Source organism: Melopsittacus undulatus (genome assembly GCF_012275295.1).
Source record: "Melopsittacus undulatus isolate bMelUnd1 chromosome 26 unlocalized genomic scaffold, bMelUnd1.mat.Z SUPER_26_unloc_1, whole genome shotgun sequence".
NCBI lineage: Eukaryota > Metazoa > Chordata > Aves > Psittaciformes > Psittaculidae > Melopsittacus > Melopsittacus undulatus.
The window spans coordinates 25,246-46,604 of NW_022993938.1; the positions used below are offsets into that span (position 1 = coordinate 25,246).

The 21,359-nt window shown below is 55.2% G+C and overlaps 2 protein-coding genes and 1 long non-coding RNA gene across 3 annotated transcripts; all 3 read left to right on the top strand.

Moving 5' to 3' along the window:
• Positions 1–1,112: 1,112 nt before the first annotated feature.
• BCL3 (BCL3 transcription coactivator) lies at positions 1,113–9,033 on the top strand (the record flags this gene model as incomplete). The annotated part of the gene is made up of 6 exons (XM_034073527.1): positions 1,113–1,189; positions 3,796–3,904; positions 4,624–4,816; positions 7,483–7,571; positions 8,066–8,143; positions 8,863–9,033. Coding segments are annotated over 6 exons (717 nt in total), but the record flags the coding sequence as incomplete, so codon positions are not given.
• A 2,019-nt stretch (positions 9,034–11,052) lies between these two features.
• On the top strand, positions 11,053–12,069 carry LOC117438116 (uncharacterized). The gene is made up of 3 exons (XR_004550643.1): positions 11,053–11,109; positions 11,723–11,786; positions 11,878–12,069. It is a non-coding gene; the product is annotated as an uncharacterized lncRNA (long non-coding RNA).
• Positions 12,070–13,503: 1,434 nt separating this feature from the next.
• PLAUR (plasminogen activator, urokinase receptor) lies at positions 13,504–20,808 on the top strand. Its single transcript, XM_034073528.1, has 7 exons — positions 13,504–13,575; positions 15,940–16,050; positions 16,163–16,297; positions 17,238–17,369; positions 18,493–18,615; positions 19,955–20,080; positions 20,585–20,808. The coding sequence occupies exons 1-7, from the start codon at positions 13,524–13,526 to the stop codon at positions 20,806–20,808; spliced, it is 903 nt and encodes a 300-aa protein (XP_033929419.1). The 5' UTR covers positions 13,504–13,523.
• The last annotated feature ends 551 nt before the right edge of the window (positions 20,809–21,359 follow it).

The window sequence follows — 21,359 nt, forward strand, 5'->3', positions numbered from 1 at the left end:
GGGCCGGAGACCCCAAATTCGCGGGAAAAAAGGGGGGGGAGGGGCCTGAGAGCGCTAGAAAGGGGGAGGGGCACAAAGGGGCTTCCCCCTCCCCCCCCCTCCCCCCTTCCCATTGACTTCAATGGAGGAGCGCCCCATTGATCTGCGCACCCCCCGGGGGGGGCCCCCTCCCCCCACCCCCCCTCCCCCCCCCACCCCCCCCCCTCGCCCCTCCCCCACCCCCCGAGGCCTCGTTACCCCTGCGGAAGAGGCGATCGGTAACGGGGGGGGGAGGGGCGGGGGGAGGGGGGGGAGGGGGAGGGGGAGGGGGTGGGGGGAGGGGTGGGGGTCTCTTCCCCTCCCCTCCCTATTGCAAAGCGGCTCGAGGGGATCCCCCCCCGCCCCTCCCCCTCCCCCCAGCGCTTCCGGTAGGGGGGGTCCCTCCCCCCCCCATGGCAGGTGAGGATGGGGGGGGGAGGGGGGGAAATGAGGGGGGTTTTGGGTGAAAATGGGGGAATTTGGGGTAAAATGGGTGAAATTGAGTTAAAAAGGGTTAAAATTGGGTTTAAAAGGATAAAACTGGGTTTAAAAGGGTGAAATTGGGTTAAAAAGGGTTAAAAAGAGTAAAGTTGGGATTAAAAAAGCTATAATTGGGTTGAAAAGGGCTCAAATTGGGTTAAAAAAGGCTGAAATTGGGTTAAAAGGGGTAAAATTGGGTTAAGAAGGTCTCAAATGGGGTTAAAAGGGGTAAAATTGGGTTTAAAAGGGTTAAAATGGGTTCAAAAAGGGTAAAATTGGGTTAGAAAGGGTAAAATTGGGTTAAAAAGGGCTAAAATTGGGTTATAAAGGTAAAATTGGCTTAAAAAGGGCTAAAATTAGGGTAAAAAAGGTAAAATTGGGTTCAAAAGGCTAGAATTGGGTTAGAAAAGGTTAAAATTGGGTTAATAAGGGTAAAATTGGGTTTAAAAGGGTAAAAATGGGTTAAAAAGGGTAAAATTGGGTTAAAAAGGGTAAAATTGGGTTAAAAAGGGTTAAATTGGGTTCAAAAGGGCTGATATTGGTTCCCCCCCCCCCCCAGTGCCGCTGTTGCCGCTGTTCGGGGCTCTGCCCCCCCCCCCTCTGGGGCTCCTGCCCCCCCCCCTCCCCCCCCCGAGGCTCAATTGGCTGCTGACATTGCTGTGGCCACCGAGCAGGACGAGGACGGGGACACGTGAGTGAGGGGGGACCCCCCCATTGACCCCCATTGACCCCCCCATTGACCCCCTTTGACCCCCCCATTGAACCCCATTGACCCCCCCATTGACCCCTATGGACACCCCCCCATTGACCCCCCTATGGACCCCCCCCATTAACCCCTATGGAACCCTATGGACCCCCCCATTGACCCCTATGGGACCCCCCATTGAACCCTATGGGACCCTATGGACCCCCCCATTAACCCCCCCATTGACCCCTATGGAACCCTATAGAACACCCCCATTGACACCCCCATTGACCCCTATGGACCCCCCCCACTGACCCCCCCATTGACCCCTATGGAACCCTATAGACCCCTATGGACCCCCCCATTGACCCCTATGGGACCCTATGGACATCCCCCTATGGAACCCTATGGAAACCCCCATTGACCCCCCTATGGGTTATCCCCTATGGAACCCCCCATTGAACCCTATGGACACCCCCCCCATGGGCACCCCCCACTGACCCCTATGGAACCCTATGAACACCCCCCCATTGACCCCCCTATGGACCCCTACGGAACCCGCCTATTGACCCCCTATGGTTTATCCCCTATGGGCAACCCCCTATGGACACCCCCCCATTGACCCCTATGGAACCCCCCCAATGACCCCCCCTATGGGTTATCCCCTATGGGAACCCCCTATAGACCCCCCCATTGACCCCCCTATGGGCAACCCCTATGGACCCCCCCATGTTTTATCCCCTATGGGCACCCCCCCATGGACCCCTATTTAACCCCCCCTATGGGTTATCCCCTATGGACCCCACCATGGAACCCCCCTATGGGAACCCCCCTATGGACCCCCCCCATTGATCCCCCCTATGGGTTATCCCCTATGGGAACCCCCCTATGGGAACCCCCCTATGGGACCCCCCCATTGACTCCCTATGGGGCACCCCATTGGTAACCCCCTATGAACCCCTATGGGAACCCCCCCTTAGCCCCCCCCTTTACCCCCCCACCCATAGAACCCCATTAAAGCCCCATAGGGACCCCCCCCCCAAGGGGCTCCCCCCCACCCGTGGGAAAGCGCCGACTTCCCCTCCCCCCCCCGTGGGGAATCCCCGGTGGTGACGTCACCGCAGAGGCCACGCCCCTTACTGGAAGCGAGAGCGGGGGGGGGGAGGGGAAGGAGCGGCTGCTTCCTGCTCCCTGCCCCCCCCGTGTCCTGTGTTATCCATATGTTATTCTATGTAATCCATGTTGTCCACATGTTATCCTATGTTATCCTATGTTATTCCATGTTATCCATGTTGTTATCCCATGTTACTCCTATGTTATCCCATGTAATCCATGTTATTCCATGTAATCCACGTTATCCCTATGTTATCCTATGTTACTCCCTGTTATCTCTATGTTATCCCTATGTTACCCCATGTAATCCATGTTATCCCATGTTATCCATGTTACCCCATGTTATCCCTATGTTATCCCTATGTTACCCCATGTAATCCATGTTATCCCATGTAACCCCATGTTATCCCTATGTTATCCCATATTACCCTATGTTATCCCATGTAACCCCATGTTATCCCTATGTTATCCCCTATTACCCTATGTTATCCCATGTAACCCCATGTTATCCCTATGTTATCCCCTATTACCCTATGTTATCCCATGTAACCCCATGTTATCCCTATGCTATCCCATATTACCCTATGATGTTCTATATTAACCTATGTTATCCCATATTACCCTATGTTATCCCATGTAACCCCATGTTATCCCTATGTTATCCCATATTACCCTATGTTTTCCCATGTAACCCCATGTTATCCCTATGTTATTCTATATTACCCTATGTTATCCCATGTAAACCCATGTTATCCCTATGTTATCCCATATTATCCTATGTTATCCCTATGTTATCCCATGTTATCCCACGTTATCCAGTATTACCCCATGTTATCCCATGTTATCCCATGTTATCCATGTTATCCCATGTTATCCCATGTTACCCTATGTTACCCCATGTTATCCCATGTTATCCCATGTTATCCATGTTATCCCATGTTATCCCATATTACCCCATGTTATCCCATGTTATCCCATGTTATCCATGTTATCCCATGTTATCCATGTTATCCCATGTTATCCCATGTTATCCCATGTTATCCCATGTTATCCATGTTATCCCATGTTATCCATGTTATCCCATGTTATCCCATGTTATCCCATGTTATCCCATGTTATCCATGTTATCCCATGTTATCCATGTTATCCCATGTTATCCCATGTTATCCATGTTATCCCATGTTATCCCATGTTATCCCATGTTATCCCATGTTACCCATGTTATCCCATGTTATCCATGTTATCCCATGTTATCCCATGTTATCCATGTTATCCCATGTTATCCATGTTATCCATGTTATCCCATGTTATCCCATGTTATCCCATGTTATCCCATGTTATCCATGTTATCCCATGTTATCCCATGTTATCCCATGTTATCCCATGTTATCCCATGTAACCCCATGTTATCCATGTTATCCCTATGTTACCCCATGTTACCCCATGTAATCCATGTTATCCCATGTTATCCCATGTTATCTATGTTATCCCATGTATAGGCCCCTCCACATCGCAGTAGCTCAGGGCTCCCTGGGCCTCGTCCGTCACCTTGTGTCCCTGTTCCTGCGGGGGGGCAAGGACCTGGATGTGCAGAACCGGCTGCGGCAGGTGGGGGCAATGGGGATCAATGGGGATGATGGGGGTAATGGGGGGCAATGGGGGTGATGGGGTAATGGGGGTAATGGGGTAATGGGGGTGATGGGGTAATGGGGATGAATGGGGGCAATGGGGGTAATGGGGATCAATGGGGGGCAATGGGGCAATAAGGGGTAATGGGTCAATGGGGGTAATGGGGTAATGGGGGGTAATGGGGTAATGGGGGTAATGGGGGTGATGGGGGGAATGGGGTAATGGGGGTAATGGGGGTAATGAGGGTAATGGGGTGTGATGTGGGTAATTGGCTGCAATGGGGTAATGGGTTGTGGGGGGTTATTGGGATCAATGGAGTCAATGGGGATCAATGGAGTCAGTGGGGATCAATAGAGCCAATGGGGCTCAATGAAGTCAATGAGGATCAATGGGCATCAATGGAGTCAATGGGGATCAATGAAGTGAATGGGCATCAATGGGGATCAATGGAGGATCAATGGAGTCAATGGGTCTCAATGGACATCAATGGGTATCAATGGGGATCAATGGAGTCAATGGGTGTCAATGGGAAGAATGGAGTCAATGGGGATCAATGAGGATCAATGGAATCAATAGGGATCAATGGGATCAATGGGTGTCAATGGGCATGAATGGGCTCCCAAGCCCCGCCCCCTCGCTCAAGCCCCGCCCCCTCGCTCAAGCCCCGCCCCCTCGCTCAAGCCCCGCCCCCTCCGCAGACCCCCCTGCACGTCGCCATCTTGGCGTCGCAGCCGGCGCTGGTGCGGCTGCTGGTGGCGCACGGCGCATGCGCGATGGCGCGGGACCGGCGCGGCCGCACGGGGGCGCACTTGGCATGCGCGGCCGGCGGCGCAGGCGTACTGAGGGAGCTGCTCCGGGGGGGGCCAGACCTCCACGTGACCGACTATGAGGGTCAGCGGGGGGTCAATGGGGGGGGGGGGGAGGGATCAATGGGGTTCAATGGGGATCAATGGGACAATGGGGATCAATGGGGTTCTATGGGGGTTAATGGGGATCAATGGGGGTAATGGGGCTCAATGTGGGTTAATGGAGCTCAATGGGGGTAATGGGGTTCAATGGGGGTTAATGGGGTTCAATGGGGTTAATGGGGTTTAATGGGGTTCAATGGGGATCAATGGGGTTCAATGGGGTTAATGGGGTTTAATGGGGTTCAATGGGGATCAATGGGGTTCAATGGGGGTTAATGGGGTTCTATGGGGGCTATAGGGTGTACTGAGGGAGCTGCTCCGGGGGGGGCCCGACCTCCACGTGACCGACTATGAGGGTCAGCGGGGGGTCAATGGGGGGGGGGATGGGGGGTAATGGGGATCAATGGGGATCAATGGGGATCAATGGGGGCAATGGGGGGTAATGGGGTTCTATGGGGATCAATGGGGTTCAATGGGGATCAATGGGGTTCAATGGGGATCAATGGGGGCAATGGGGACAATGGGGTTCAATGGGGGTTAATGGGGATCAATGGGGTTCTATGGGGTTAATGGGGATCAATGGGGTTCAATGGGGACAATGGGGTTCAATGGGGATCAATGGGGTTCAATGGGGGTTAATGGGGATCAATGGGGTTCAATGGGGGTTAATGGGGATCAATGGGATCAATGGGGTTCAATGGGGATCAATGGGGACAATGGGGTTCAATGGGGTTAATGGGGATCAATGGGGTTCAATGGGGGTTAATGGGGTTCAATGGGGATCAATGGGGTTCAATGGGGATCAATGGGGACAATGGGGTTCAATGGGGTTAATGGGGATCAATGGGGTTCAATGGGGGTTAATGGGGTTCAATGGGGATCAATGGGGTTCAATGGGGTTAATGGGGTTCAATGGGGGTTAATGGGGTTCTATGGGGGGCTATAGGGTGTACTGAGGGAGCTGCTCCGGGGGGGGCCCGACCTCCACGTGACCGACTATGAGGGTCAGCGGGGGGTCAATGGGGGGGGATGGGGGGTAATGGGGTTCAATGGGGATCAATGGGACAATGGGGGTCAATGGGGGTTAATGGGGTTCAATGGGGTTCAATGGGGATCAATGGGGATCAATGGGGGCAATGGGGGTTAATGGGGATCAATGGGGATCAATGGGGGTTAATGGGGTTCAATGGGGATCAATGGGGTTCAATGGGGGTTAATGGGGATCAATGGGGATCAATGGGGTTCAATGGGGGTTAATGGGATTCTATGGGGGGCTATAGGGTGTACTGAGGGAGCTGCTCCGGGGGGGGCCCGACCTCCACGTGACCGACTATGAGGGTCAGCGGGGGGTCAATGGGGGGGGGAGATCAATGGGGTTCAATGGGGATCAATGGGGTTCAATGGGGTTCAATGGGGGACAATGGGGTCAATGGGGATCAATGGGGATCAATGGGGGGCAATGGGGATCAATGGGGTTCAATGGGGTTCAATGGGGATCAATGGGGGTTAATGGGGTTCTATGGGGACAATGGGGATCAATGGGGACAATGGGGGTCAATGGGGATCAATGGGGTTAATGGGGATCAATGGGGTTCAATGGGGTTAATGGGGTTCAATGGGGGTTAATGGGGTTCTATGGGGGGGTAATGGGGTTAATGGGGATCAATGGGGATCAATGGGCGTCAATGGGGGTTAATGGGGTTCTATGGGGTTAATGGGGTTCAATGGGGATCAATGGGGTTAATGGGGTTCAATGGGGATCAATGGGGGTCTATGGGGGTTAATGGGGTTCTATGGGGTTCAATGGGGTTCAATGGGGGTAATGGGGATCAATGGGGTTCAATGGGGTTCAATGGGGTTCAATGGGGGTTAATGGGGTTCAATGGGGATCAATGGGGATCAATGGGGTTCAATGGGGGTTAATGGGGTTCTATGGGGGTTAATGGGGTTCTATGGGGGGGCTATAGGGTGTACTGAGGGAGGTGCTCTGGGGGGGGCCCGACCTCCACGTGACCGACTATGAGGGTCAGCGGGGGGTCAATGGGGGGGGGGGGGTCAATGGGGTTAATGGGGGGTAATGGGGTACTAGGGGGTATTGGGGCTCAATGGGGGGTAATAAGGGTAATGCGGTTCAATGGGACTCAATGGGGTTCAATGGGGGGTAATGGGGATCAATGGGGGTAGTGGAGGGTAATGAGGTTCTATGGGGGCAAATGGGGTTGTATGGGGGAAATGGGGGGTAATAGGGGTAATGGGGTTCAATGGAGGGCAATGGGGTTAATGGGGGTAATGGGGTTCTATGGGGGGCAATGGGGTTCAATGGGGGTAATGGGGCTCAATGGGACTCAATGGGGTTCAATGGGGGTAATGGGGCTCAATAAGGGCAATGAGGGGTAATGGGGATAATGGGGTAATGGGGGTCAATGGGGTAAGGGGGTAATTGGGGTAATGGGGGAAAGGGGGTATATGGGGGGATATATAGGGGTTAATGGGGGGCTATAGGGTGTGAATGGGGGGTGAATGGGGCTCTATAGGGGGGAATGGGGGTAATGGGGGGTAAGTGGTGTCAATGGGGTTCAGGGGCTCCCATTGAAGTCAATGGGGTCCCATTGGGCTCAATGGGCTCCCTATTGACCCCATTGCCCCCAGGTCTGACCCCCCTGCACCTCGCGGTGCATTCTGGGTGCCGGGAGAGTGTGGAGCTGCTGCTGGAGCATGGGGCTGATGTGGATGCAGTGGTAATGGGGCCTATGGGGTCTCTATGGGTCTCTATGGGGCTCTATGGGGTCTCTATGGGGTCTCTATGGGGTCTCTATGGAGTCTCTATGGGTCTCTATGGAGTCTCTATGAGGTCTCCATGGGTCTCTATGGGGTCTCTATGGGGACTCTATGGGGATCTATGGGGCTTTATGGGGATCTATGGGGATCTATGGGGTCTCTATGGGGCTCTATGGGGTCTCTATGGGGGCTCTATGGGGCTCTATGGGGCCTCTATGGGTCTCAGTGGGGTCTCTATGGGTCCCTATGAGGTCTCTATGTGTCTCTATGGGGTCTCTATGAGGTCTCTATGGTTCCCTATGAGGTCTCTATGGGTCTCTATGAGGTCTCTATGAGGTCTCTATGGGTCCCTATGGTGTCTCTATGGGTCTCTATGTGTCTCTATGTGTCTCTATGTGTCCCTATGGGTTCTCTATGGGTCCCTATGGGTCCCTGACCCCCAGCTTCCCCCCAGGACATCAAGAGTGGTCGCTCCCCATTGCAACATGCAGTGGAGAACAACAGCCTGGACATGGTGGAGCTGCTCATTCAGGTAATGGGGTAATGGGGGTCAATGGGGTAATGGGGGCAATGGGGTAATGGGGATCAATGGGGGCAATGGGGGTCAATGGGGTAATGGGGTAATGGGGGGCACAGGTGGGTTCAGGGTCCCCATTGCTCCCCATTACATTCCCCATAGACCCCCATTCCCCCCCATTCACACCCATTACCCCCCATAGCCTCCCATTACCACCCCATAGCCCCCCCCATTACCCCCCATAGACCCCCATTAAGCCCCATAGACCCCCATTACCCCCATTCATCCTCATTCCCCCCCTTAGATCCCCATTACCCCCCATAGCCCCCCATTAACACCCCATAGCCCCCATTGCCCCATTCACCCCCATTACCCCCATAGCTCCCCATTCACCCCCATAGACCCCCATAGACCCCCATTCCCCCATAGATTCCCATTATCCCCCCATAGACCCCCATTAACACCCCATTAACCCCCATAGACCCCCCATAGACCCCCCATTTCCCCCCACAGACCCCATTCCCCCCATTGCCCCCTATGCACCCCCATAGATCCCCATAGCCCCCCCTTAACACCCCATTCGTCCCCATAGACCCCCATTACCCCCGATAGACCCCCATTCACCCCCATTACCCCATTCATCCCCATTACACCCCATTCACCCCCATGGATCCCCATAGCCCCTCCCCTTGTCACGTGGTCTCTCCCCCCCCCCCCCCCCCCCCCCCCCCCAGCGCGGCGCTGACGTCAACGCGCAGTCGTACGCGGGCTGCACGGCCCTGCACGCGGCGGCGGCGCGCGGCCTGCAGGGGGCGCTGAGGCTGCTGCTGCGGGGGGGGGGCGACCACCGCAACCAGCGCCCCCTGGCGGTGGCCAATGACCAGCAGGTATATGGGGGTCTATGAGTGTCTATGGGGGTCTATGGGGGTCTATGGGGGTGTCTATGGGGTGTCTATGGGGGTCTATGGGGGTCTATGGGGTGTCTATGGGGTGTCTATGGGGGTCTATGGGGTCTCTATGGGGGTCTATGGGGGTCTATGGGGGTCTATGGGGTGTCTATGGGGGTCTATGGGGTGTCTATGGGGGTCTATGGGGTGTCTATGGGGTGTCTATGGGGGTCTATGGGGTTCTATGGGGTGTCTATGGGGGTCTATGGGGTTCTATGGGGTGTCTATGGGGGTCTATGGGGTGTCTATGGGGGTCTATGGGGCTCTATGGGGTGTCTATGGGGGTCTATGGGGGTCTATGGGGGTCTATGGGGTGTCTATGGGGTGTAATGGGGGTCTATGGGGGTCTATGGGGTGTCTATGGGTGTCTATGGGGTGTCTATGGGGTGTCTATGGGGTGTAATGGGGGTCTATGGGGTGTCTATGGGGGTCCATGGGGGTCTATGGGTGTCTATGGGGTGTCTATGGGGTGTTAATGGGGGTCTATGGGGTGTCTATGGGGTGTCTATGGGGGTCTATGGGGTGTCTATGGGTGTCTATGGGGTGTCTATGGGGTGTTAATGGGGGTCTATGGGGTGTCTATGGGGTGTCTATGGGGGTCTATGGGGTGTCTATGGGGTGTCTATGGGGGTCTATGGGGTGTCTATGGGGGTCTATGGGGTGTCTATGGGGTGTCTATGGGGTGTCTATGGGGGTCTATGGGGTGTCTATGGGGTGTCTATGGGGTGTCTATGGGGGTCTATGGGGTGTCTATGGGGTGTCTATGGGGGTCTATGGGGGGATATGGGGGTCTATGGGGTGTCTATGGGGGTCTATGGGGTGTCTATGGGGGGATATGGGGGTCTATGGGGTGTCTATGAGGGTCTATGGGGTGTCTATGGGGTGTCTATGGGGGCTCTATGGGGTGTCTATGGGGGTCTATGGGGGTCTATGGGGGTCTATGGGGTGTCTATGGGGTGTCTATGGGGGTCTATGGGGGTCTATGGGGTGTCTATGGGGGTCTATGGGGTGTCTATGGGGTGTCTATGGGGTGTCTATGGGGTGTCTATGGGGGGATATGGGGGTCTATGGGGGTCTATGGGGGTCTATGGGTGTCTATGGGGTGTCTATGGGGGTCTATGGGGTGTCTATGGGGGGTAATGGGGGTCTATGCAGCTGCTGCTGCGCGGGGGGGGGCGACAGCAGCGTCCGAGACCACCGCAACCAGCGCCCCCTGGCGGTGGCCAATGACCAGCAGGTATATGGGGGTCTATGGGGGTCTATGGGGTGTCTATGGGGTGTCTATGGGGGTCTATGGGTGTCTATGGGGGTCTATGGGTGTCTATGGGGTGTCTATGGGGGTCTATGGGGTGTCTATGGGTGTCTATGGGGTTCTATGGGGGTCTATGGGGGTCTATGGGGTGCTATGGGGTGTCTATGGGGGTCTATGGGTGTCTATGGGGTGTCTATGGGGGTCTATGGGGTGTCTATGGGGGTCTATGGGGGTCTATGGGGGTCTATGGGGTGCTATGGGGTGTCTATGGGGGTCTATGGGGGTCTATGGGGTGTCTATGGGGGTCTATGGGGTGTCTATGGGGTGTCTATGGGTGTCTATGGGGGGTCTATGAGGCTGCTGCTGCGGGGGGGGGGCGACAGCAGCGTCCGCGACCACCGCAACCAGCGCCCCCTGGCGGTGGCCAATGACCAGCAGGTATATGGGGGTCTATGGGGTGTCTATGGGGGACAATGGGGGTCTATGGGGGTCTATGGGGTGTCTATGGGGTGTCTATGGGGGGCTATGGGGTGTCTGTGGGGTGTCTATGGGGTGTCTATGGGGTGTCTATGGGGGTCTATGGGGTGTCTATGGGGTGTCTATGGGGGTCTATGGGGGTCTATGGGGTGTCTATGGGGGTCTATGGGGGTCTATGGGGTGTAATGGGGGTCTATGGGGGTCTATGGGGTGTCTATGGGGGGATATGGGGATGAATGGGGGTGAATGGGGACGTCCGCGACCACCGCAACCAGCGCCCCCTGGCGGTGGCCAATGACCAGCAGGTATATGGGGGTCTATGGGGGTCTATGGGGTGTCTATGGGGGTCTATGGGGGTCTATGGGGTGTCTATGGGGTGTCTATGGGGTGTCTATGGGGGTCTATGGGGTGTTAATGGGGGTCTATGGGGTGTCTATGGGGGTCTATGGGGGTCTATGGGGTGTCTATGGGGATGAATGGGGGTGAATGGGGACGTCCGCGACCACCGCAACCAGCGCCCCCTGGCGGTGGCGGCTGACCAGGATGTATATGGGGGTCTATGGGTCTCTATGGGGCGATAATGGGGGTCTATGGGGTGTCTATGGGGTGTCTATGGGGGTCTATGGGGTGTCTATGGGGTGTCTATGGGGGTCTATGTGGTGTCTATGGGGGTCTATGGGGTGTCTATGGGGGTCTATGGGGGTCTATGGGGTGTCTATGGGTCTCTATGGGGAGTAATGGGGGTCTATGGGGGGTAATGGGGTTCAATGGGGCTCTATGTGTGCTCAATGGAGCTCAATGGGGCTCTGGGGGTGGGTGGAGCTCCTCCGAGGCCCCGCCCCCTGACGTGACCCCTCCCCCTGACGTGACCCCGCCCCCTGACGTGACCCCGCCCCTGACGTGCCCCTCCCCCCTCAGGTCATTGACCTCCTCCGTGGGAAACCCTCCCGCTCGGCCCCTCCCCCCTCCCGGGCAGCCAATGGTGAGCAAGGGGCAGGGGTCACGTGGTCACGGGTGGGCGTGGCCACGTGAAGGGGGCGGAGCTCCCTCATGGCCCCTCCCTCCCCCCCTAGGCCGCAGCCCCGCCCGCCCCTCCCCAGCAGCCAATCAGAGAGCAGCGTCCTCCCAGCCAGCCAATGAGGAGCGGGGAGGCCACAAGGACCAATCAGAAGAGGGCAAGGAGACCCAGAGAGACACGTGACCCCCCCCCCCACCCCTCCCCCTTCCATTCATGAGCATTAAACTGGGTTTTGGGTTGAATTCAAGGGGTTTTGGGTCAAAATGAGGTCCCGGAAGTCCTCCAATGCTTAAACTCTATGGTTCCAATGGTCCTCCAGGACCCCTAAAGTGCCCTTCAGTCCTCCCATAGTTGAACTCTATGGTTGTCATGGTCCTGCAGGGGGCGCTCTATGTGGTACCTGGGTCCTCAGTCCTCCAAGGGTTGGACTCTATGGTTCCTGGGTCCTCCAGTGCTTGGACTCTATGGTCCCAATGGTCCTCCAAGGTTCCAACTCTATGGTTCGAGGTCCTCCAAGCCGCTGGAGGTGCACTTCAGTCCTCCAATGGTTGAACTCTATGGTTCCAATGGTCCTCCAATGTTCCAACTCTATGGTTCAAGGTCCTCCAAGGCCCTAGAAGCACCCCCTCAGTCCTCCAATGATTGAACTCTGTGGTCCCAATGGTCCTCCAATGGGCCCATTCTATGGTTCAAAGTCCTCCAATGCTCCCACTCTATGGTTAATGGTCCTCCAGAGCCCACCAAGGTGCCCTTTAGGCCTCCAATGGTCAGACTCTATGGTTTCAATGGTCCTCCAACGCTCCCACTCTATGGTTCAAGGTCCTCCAAGACCCTAAAGCACCCCTGAGGCCTCCAGTAGTTCAACTCTATGGTCCTACTGGTCCTCCAGTGCTCCAACTCTATGGTTCTCATGGTCCTCCAAGCCCATAAAGCACCCCTAAGTCCTCCAATGGTTGAACTCTATGGTTCCACAGGTCCTGCAGTGCTCCCACTCTATGGTTTATGGTCCTCCAGAGCCACCTAAGGTGCCTTTTAGGCCTCCAATGCTCCAACTCTATGGTTCTCATGGTCCTCTAAAGGGCCAACTCTATGGTTCAAAGTCCTCCAATCATTAAACTCTATGGTTCCAATGGTCCTCCAACCCTCCCACTCTATGGTTCAAGGTCCTCCAAGCCTTCAGAAGTGCCCCTCATTCTTCCAATGTTTAAACTCTATGGTTCCAATGGTCCTCCAGGACCCCTAAAGTGCCCTTCAGTCCTCCCATACTTAAACTCTATGGTTCTCATGGTCCTCCAACGCTCCAACTCTATGGTACAAAGTCGTCCAATGCTCCCACTCTATGGTTCAAGGTCCTCCAAGCCCCTAGAAGCACCCCTCACTCCTCCAATGGTTGAACTCTATGGTACCAATTCTCCAACTCTATGGTCCCAATGATCCTCCAATGGGTCCACTCTATGGTTCAAAGTCCTCCAAGCCCCCTAAAGCGCCCCTCAATCCTCCAATGCTCCAACTCTATGGCCCCAATCCCCTCCCCCCCCTTCCCCCTCCCCCATTGCCCAATTTCCCCACTTCCTGCCCCAAAAGCAGAAGCTTCTCCTCCCCCACCCCCATTGGGGGGCGGGGCTTGACCGGATGCCCCTCCCCCTTCCCCTCCCCCCCCTTTTCCTGCTATAAGAGCGGATCCAGACAGGATCAGCTCCAATGGGAAGAGCAATGGGGGGGGGATGGGCTCTGCTGATGCTGCTGGCGCCAGGTAAGCCCCTCCCCCACCCCCTCCCCCACCCCCTGCCCCTCCCCCCCCACATCAATGGGGACCCAATGGGGGTGGGGGAGGGGTTTGGGGGTTATGGGGCAGGGGGATATGGGGCTGGGGTGTTGGGTCTTTGCTATGGGGGTGGGTTATGGGGCAGGGGTCTATGGTCTCTATGGATTCTGTGCTATGGGGCTGGGCTATGGAGCAGGGCTCTATGGTCTCTATGGGTTCTGTGCTATGGGGCAGAGCCCTACAGATGCTCTGCTATGGGGCAGGGCTCTATGGAGTCTATGTGCTCTATGCTATGGGGATGGGCTATGGGGCAGGGGTCTATGGTCTCTATTGGTTCTGTACTATGGGGCTGGGTTATGGGGCAGGGGTCTATGGTCTCTATGGGTTCTGTGCTATAGGGCTGGGCTATGGGGTAGGGGTCTATGGTCTCTATGGGTTCTGTGCTATAGGGCTGGGCTATGGGGCAGGGCTCTATGATCTCTATGGGTTCTATGCTATGGGGCTGGGCTATGGGGTAGGGGTCTATGGTCTCTATGGGTTCTGTGTTACGGGGCTGGGCTATGGGGCAGGGGTCTATGGTCTCTATGGGTCCTATGCTGTGGGGCTGGGCTATGGGACAGGGGTCTATGGTCCCTATGGGTTCTGTGCTGTGGGGCTGGGCTATGGGACAGGGGTCTATGCTCTCTATGGGTTCTGTGTTATGGGGCTGGGCTATGGGACAGGGGTCTATGGTCTCTATGGGTTCTATGCTATGGGGCAGATCCCCACAGATGCTCTGCTATGGGGCAGGGCTCTATGGTCTCTATGTGCTCTATGCTATGGGGCTGGGCTATTGGTTCTATGCTATGGGGCAGGGCCCTATGAATGCTCTGCTATGGGGCTGAGCCCTATGGTCTCTATGGGTTATATGCTATGGGGCAGGACCCTGTGGTCTCTATAGTTTGTCTGCTATGGGGCTGGGCTAGGGATGCTCTGCTATGGGGCAGGGCTCTATGATCTCTATGTGTTCTATGCTATGGGGCATGGTTATGGGGCTGGGCTATGGGGCAGGACCCTATGGTCTCTATGGGTTCCCTGCTATGGGGAAGGGCTCTGGGCCCTCGATGGGGGGGAGGGGATGAGACAAGGACGGATGTGGGGGGTGAATCATGGGGGGGAGGGGGGAAGAGACTTCCTTCCCATGAATCATTGCGGGGGGGCAGGGGTGAGACATGGGGAGATGGGGGGCAGGGAGGCCTGAGTCTATGGGGTCTCTATGGGGTCTCTATGGGGTCTCTATGGGTCTCTATGTGTCTCTATGTGTCTCTATGTGTCTCTATGGGTCTCTATGTGTCTCTATGGGTCTCTATGGGTCTCTATGGTCTCTATGTGTCTCTATGTGTCTCTATGTGTCTCTATGGTCTCTATGTGTCTCTATGGTCTCTATGGGTCTCTATGGGTCTCTATGTGTCTCTGTGGGTCTCTATGTGTCTCTATGTGTCTCTATGGGTCTCTATGGTCTCTATGTGTCTCTATGTGTCTATATGGTCTCTATGTGTCTCTATGTGTCTCTATGGTCTCTATGTGTCTCTATGTGTCTCTGTGTCTCTATGTGTCTCTATGATCTCTATGTGTCTCTATGGTCTCTATGTGTCTCTATGTGTCTCTATGATCTCTATGTGTCTCTATGGTCTCTATGTGTCTCTATGTGTCTCTGTGTCTCTATGTGTCTCTATAGGTCTCTATGTGTCTCTATGTGTCTCTATGTGTCTCTATGGTCTCTATGTGTCTCTATGGTCTCTATGTGTCTCTATGTGTCTCTATGGTCTCTATGTGTCTCTATGGTCTCTATGGTCTCTATGGTCTCTATGTGTCTCTATGTGTCTCTATGGTCTCTATGTGTCTCTATGGTCTCTATGGTCTCTATGTGTCTCTATGTGTCTCTATGTGTCTCTATGGTCTCTATGTGTCTCTATGGTCTCTATGTGTCTCTATGTGTCTCTATGTGTCTCTATGTGTCTCTATGGTCTCTATGTGTCTCTATGGTCTCTATGTGTCTCTATGTGTCTCTATGGTCTCTATGTGTCTCTATGGTCTCTATGGTCTCTATGTGTCTCTATGTGTCTCTATGGTCTCTATGTGTCTCTATGTGTCTCTATGTGTCTCTATGTGTCTCTATGTGTCTCTATGGTCTCTATGTGTCTCTATGTGTCTCTATGTGTCTCTATGTGTCTCTATGGTCTCTATGTGTCTCTATGTGTCTCTATGTGTCTCTATGGGTCTCTATGTGTCTCTATGTGTCTCTATGTGTCTCTATGTGTCTCTATGTGTCTCTATGTGTCTCTATGGTCTCTATGGTCTCTATGGCTCCAGGTTCCCTCCTCTCCCTCCGTTGCCCTCTCTGTGACCCCGGAGGCTGCCGGGAGATTTCCTGCCCCTCCCCCACCTCCGTCTGCCGCCGGACGACCCTGACCACGTGGCGAGGTGGGTGCGTGACGTCACGTGGTGGGCGTGGCCTCGGGACGTCGCCGCGGTGACGTCACACAGGGGCGTGGTTAACGTGATGACGTCAAGAAGGGGGCGGGGCCGGTTGCAGACGGGCGTGAACTGCGGCGGGAGGAAGGCGGATGTGACGTCATCGCCGCCCCCGACGTCGTCATCACCTTCCGCTCCCACGGAGAGGTCGTGACCCTGCGCGAGGAGAGGAGCCCCGCCCACCTGCCTGAGTCACGTGAGTGGGGGGGGGAGGGGAGGAGGGGTCTCTATGGGGGATGGGGGGGAGATTTTGGGCCATTTTGGGCTATTTTGATCCAATTTGGGGTGATTTTGGTCGAATTTGCACAGATTTTGGTCCATTTTGGAGAAATTTGATCAATTTTTAGCTGATTTTGGTTGATTTTGCGCTTATTTTAGTCCGTTTTTCTCCGTTTTGGACTATTTTCATCCATTTTTAGCTGATTTTGTTCAATTTTGGGCTGTTTTGTTCTGATTTTGTTCATTTTAGGCTATTTTGATCCATTTTTAGCTGATTTCGGTCTATTTGGGGTGTTTTGGTCCATTTTATGCTGATTATTTTGGGCTATTTTTGCTCCATTTTAAGCTGATTTCGATGTATTTTATGCTATTTTGGTCAATTTTGAGCAGATTTTTATCCATTTTTGGGTGATTGTGGTCCATTTTGGGCTGATTTCAACGTATTTTAAGCTATTTTGGTCCATTTTGGGCTGATTTTGACGTATTTGATGCTATATACATAGACTTCATGTTGATTTCGGTCAATTTTGGGCTGATTTCTGTCCATTTTGGGCTGATTCTGATGTATATAATGCTATTTTCATCCATTTTGGGCTGATTTCGGTCCATTCTGGGCTCATTTCTGTCAATTTGGGGCTGATTTCGATGTATTTAATGCTATTTTCATCCTTTTTTGGCTGATTTTGACATATTTAGGGTTATTTTTATCGATTTTGGGCTGATTTTGGTCAATTTTGGGCTGATTTCTGACAATGTTAGGCTGATTTCTATGTATTTTACGCTATTTTCATCCATTTTGGGCTGATTTTGACATATCTGATGCTATTTTTATTGATTTTGGGCTGATTTTGGTCAATTTTGGTCTGATTTTGACGTATTTCACTCTATTTTCCCCCATTTCCTGCTCCCCCCCCCAGCCCTGGCCCCTCCCCCCCCGGTGCTCGGGCGCCCCCTGCTGTGTGTCACGTGTGACGCCTCCGACGGCTCCTGCGAGCGCCCCCTGCAGGAGCTGAGCTGCCCCCGCCCCCAGGACGCATGCGTGGAGATCAGTGAGGGGCGGGGCCAACGGGGGGGCGGGGCCAGAGGGAGAGGGGGCGGGGCCAGGGGGGAGAGGGGAGGGGCCATCGGAGGGGGGTGTTAAATGGAGGGGGAGGTGTCAGAAGGGGGCGGGGCCACCAGAGGGGGGCGGGGCCAGGGAGGGGGCGGGGCTATGGGGGAGGGGGGCGTGGTCAGAGGGAGGGAGCGGGGTCAGAGGGAGGGGGCGGGGCCAGATGGAGAGGGGCGGGGTCAGACGGGAGGGGACGGGGCTATGAGGAGGGGGCGGGGCTAAAGGGAGGGGGCGGGGTCAACGAGAGGGGGCGGGGCCACAGAGGGGCGGTGCAAGAGGGGGCGGGGCTATGAGGAGGGGGCGGGGGCAGATGGAAGGGCAGGGCAAATAGAGGGGGCAGGGTTAAATAAAGGGGCGGGGTTAAAGGGAGGGGGTGGGGCCAAGGGAGGGGGCAGGTCCAGAAGGAGAGGGGCGTGGTCAGAGGGAGGGGGCGGGGCCAGAGGGTCAGGGGCGGAGCCATAAGGGGGGGGGGCGGGGCTATGGGGAGGGGTTAAAGGGAGGGGGAGGTGTCAGAGGGGGGGTGGGGCCACCTAAGGGGGCGGGGTCAGAGGGGGGGCGTGGTCAGAGGGAGGGGGCGGGGTTATGGGGAGTGGGCGGGGCTAAAAGGAAGGGAGTGGGGACAGAGAGATGGGGCGGGGTTAAAAGGAGGGGGCGGGGCCATTGGGAGGAGTCAGATAGAGGAGGTGGGGTTAAAGGGAGGGGGAGGGGCCATAAGGGATGGGGGCGGGGCTAAAAGGAGGGGGAGGGTCAGAGAGAGGGGAGGGGTTAAATAGAGGAGGTAGAGTTACATGGAGGGGGCGGGGCCAGGGGAGGGGGCGTGGTCAGATGGAGGGGGCGGGGCCATAAGGGAGGGGGCGGAGTCAAAATGGAGGGTGTGGTCAAAAGGGGGGCGGGGCCAAAGAGAGGAAGGGGAGGAGTCAAATTGAATGGGGGCTATAGGGGAGGGGCCAATAGGAGGGGGCGTGGTTAGAGGGAGGGGGCGGGGCTTAATGAAGGGGGTGGTGTGACCCGACATGACCTTTGTCTCCCCCCCCTCCCCCCCCATCCCATCACGTGACCCGCAGAGGGGGAGGGGCTTCTCCGTGGCTGTGGTCACGTGGGTTCATGCCAGGAGCCAATAGCGTTGGAGACGGGAGGGGGCCGAGAGGTGGCGCTAAGGTGCTGCTATGGAGACCTGTGTGAGCCTGGTAGGGGGCGCTCTAGGGGACTCTATGGTATCTATGGGACTCTATGGTATCTATGGGACTCTATGGTATCTATGGGACTCTATGGTACCTATGGGACTCTATGGGACTCTATGGTATCTATGGGGACTCTATGGTACCTGTGGGACTCTATGGTATCTGTGGGACTCTATGGTTCCTATGGGACTCTATGGGACTCTATGGTATCTATGGGGACTCTATGGTACCTGTGGGGCTCTATGGTTCCTATGGGACCCTATGGGGACTCTATGGTATCTATGGGACTCTATGGTACCTATGGGACTCTATGGTGTCTATGGGGACTCTATGGTGTCTATGGAACTCTATGGGACTCTATGGTATCTATGGGACTCTATGGTGTCTATGGGGACTCTATGGAACCTATGGGACTCTATGGGACTCTATGGTACCTATAGGACTCTATGGTACCTATGGGGCTCTATGGGACTCTATGGTACCTATGGGGACTCTATGGTATCTATGGGACTCTATGGGGCTCTATGGGACCTATGGGACTCTATGGTACCTATGGGACTCTATGGTATCTATGGGGCTCTAGGGGACTCTATGGTACATATGGGACTCTATGGTACCTATGGGACTCTATGGGACTCTATGGTACCTATGGGGCCCTATGGGACTCTATGGGGACTCTATGGTACCTATGGGACTCTATGGTACCTATGGGGACTCTATGGTATCTCTGGAACTCTATGGTTCCTATGGGGACTCTATGGTTCCTATGGGGCTCTATGGGACTCTATGGGGCTCTATGTGACTCTATGGTTCCTATGGGACTCTATGGTATCTATGGGGACTCTATGGTTCCTATGGGACTCTATGGTATCTATGGGGCTCTATGGTACCAATGGGGCTCTATGGTATCTATGGGGCTCTATGGTACCGATGGGGCTCTATGGTATCTATGGGGCTCTATGGGACTCTATGGTACCTATGGGACTCTATGGTACCTGTGGAACTCTATGGTACCTGTGGGACTCTATGGTACCTATGGGACTCTATGGTATCTATGGGACTCTATGGGGCTCTATGGTACCTATGGGACTCTATGGTATCTATGGGGCTCTATGGTATCTATGGGGCTCTATGGGACTCTATGGTACCTATGGGACTCTATGGGACTCTATGGTACCCATGGGGCTCTATGGTTCCTATGGGACTCTATGGTTCCTATCGGACTCTATGGTACCTATGGGACTCTATGGTACCTATGGGAATCTATGGGACTCTATGTATCTCTATGGGACTCTATGGGTCTCTATGGGTCCCAATGTGTCCCTATGGGTCTCTCCTGCCTCAGAGCCGGACCCGCCCCCATCGGGGCTGCGCTGTTGGGCCTGTGATGGCCCCGAGCCCGATGGCTGCGACCCCCAAGTGCTGACCTGTGGGGGGGGGCGGACCCAGTGCGTCACGGCCCGGACCTATGGTGGGTGCATGGGGTCTATGGGTCTCTATGGGGTCTATGGGTCTCTATGGGGTCTATGGGTCTCTATGGGTCTCTATGGGTCTCTATGGGTCTCTATGGGGTCTATGGGTCTCTATGGGGCTCTATGGGTCTCTGTGGGGTCTATGGGTCTATAGGGGGCTCTATGGGTCTCTATGGGTCTCTATGGGGTCTATGGGTCTTTATGGGTCTCTATGGGGCTCTATGGGGTCTCTATGGGTCTCTATGGGTCTCTATGTGTCTCTATGTGTCTCTATGTGTCTCTATGGGTCCCTATGGGGTCTCTATGTGTCTCTATGGGTCTCTATGGTCTCTATGGGTCTCTATGTGTCTCTATGTGTCTCTATGGGTCTCTATGTGTCTCTATGGGTCTCTATGGTCTCTATGTGTCTCTATGTGTCTCTATGGTCTCTATGTGTCTCTATGGGTCTCTATGTGTCTCTATGTGTCTCTATGTGTCTCTATATGTCTCTATGGGTCCCACAGGCCCTATGGGTCAGCCCTGGTTGGTTCTGGGCTGTGCGACCCCCTCCTGGTGCCGTCACCCCCTGGGCCTGGGGGGGCTCCGGGGGGGGTCCCTGCCCCATTGCTGTGGGGGGTCCCTGTGCAACAGCCCCCCCTGGAGGAGGAGCCCCCCCGAGTCCTCCAGCGCCCCCCTGCCCCATAGCGGCCTCGTTGTGGGGCTGCTGCTCCTGGCCCCACAGCTGTGAGGGGGGGGGGCTATGGGATGGGGTATGGGGCTGGGGTATGGGGGGCTATGGGGGGGGCTATGGGGCTGGGTTATGGGGCTGGGTTATGGGGCTGGGTTATAGGGTGAGTTATGGGGCTGGGTTATGGGGCTGGGGTATGGGGATGGGTTATGGGGCTGGGTTATAGGGTGAGTTATGGGGCTGGGTTATGGGGCTGGGTTATGGGGTGGGTTATGGGGCTGGGGTATGGGGCTGGGGTATGGGGCTGGGGTATGAGGATGGGTTATGGGGTGAGTTATGGGGTGGGTTATGGGGCTGGGCTATGGGGCTGGACCCCTGCCCTATTAATTGTCCAATAAAGGAGTTGTCTCCTTGTGATATGGGGTCTCTATAGTGTCTCTATGGGTCTCTATAGTGTCTCTATGTGTCTCTATGGGTCTCTATGGGTCCCTATGGGTCCCTATGGGGTCTCTATGGGTCTCTATGGGTTTCTATGGGGTCTCTATGGTCTCTCTATGGTGTCTCCATTGCTCTCCATGCGTCCCACGGCGGCCGCCATTTTGTCCCCGTCT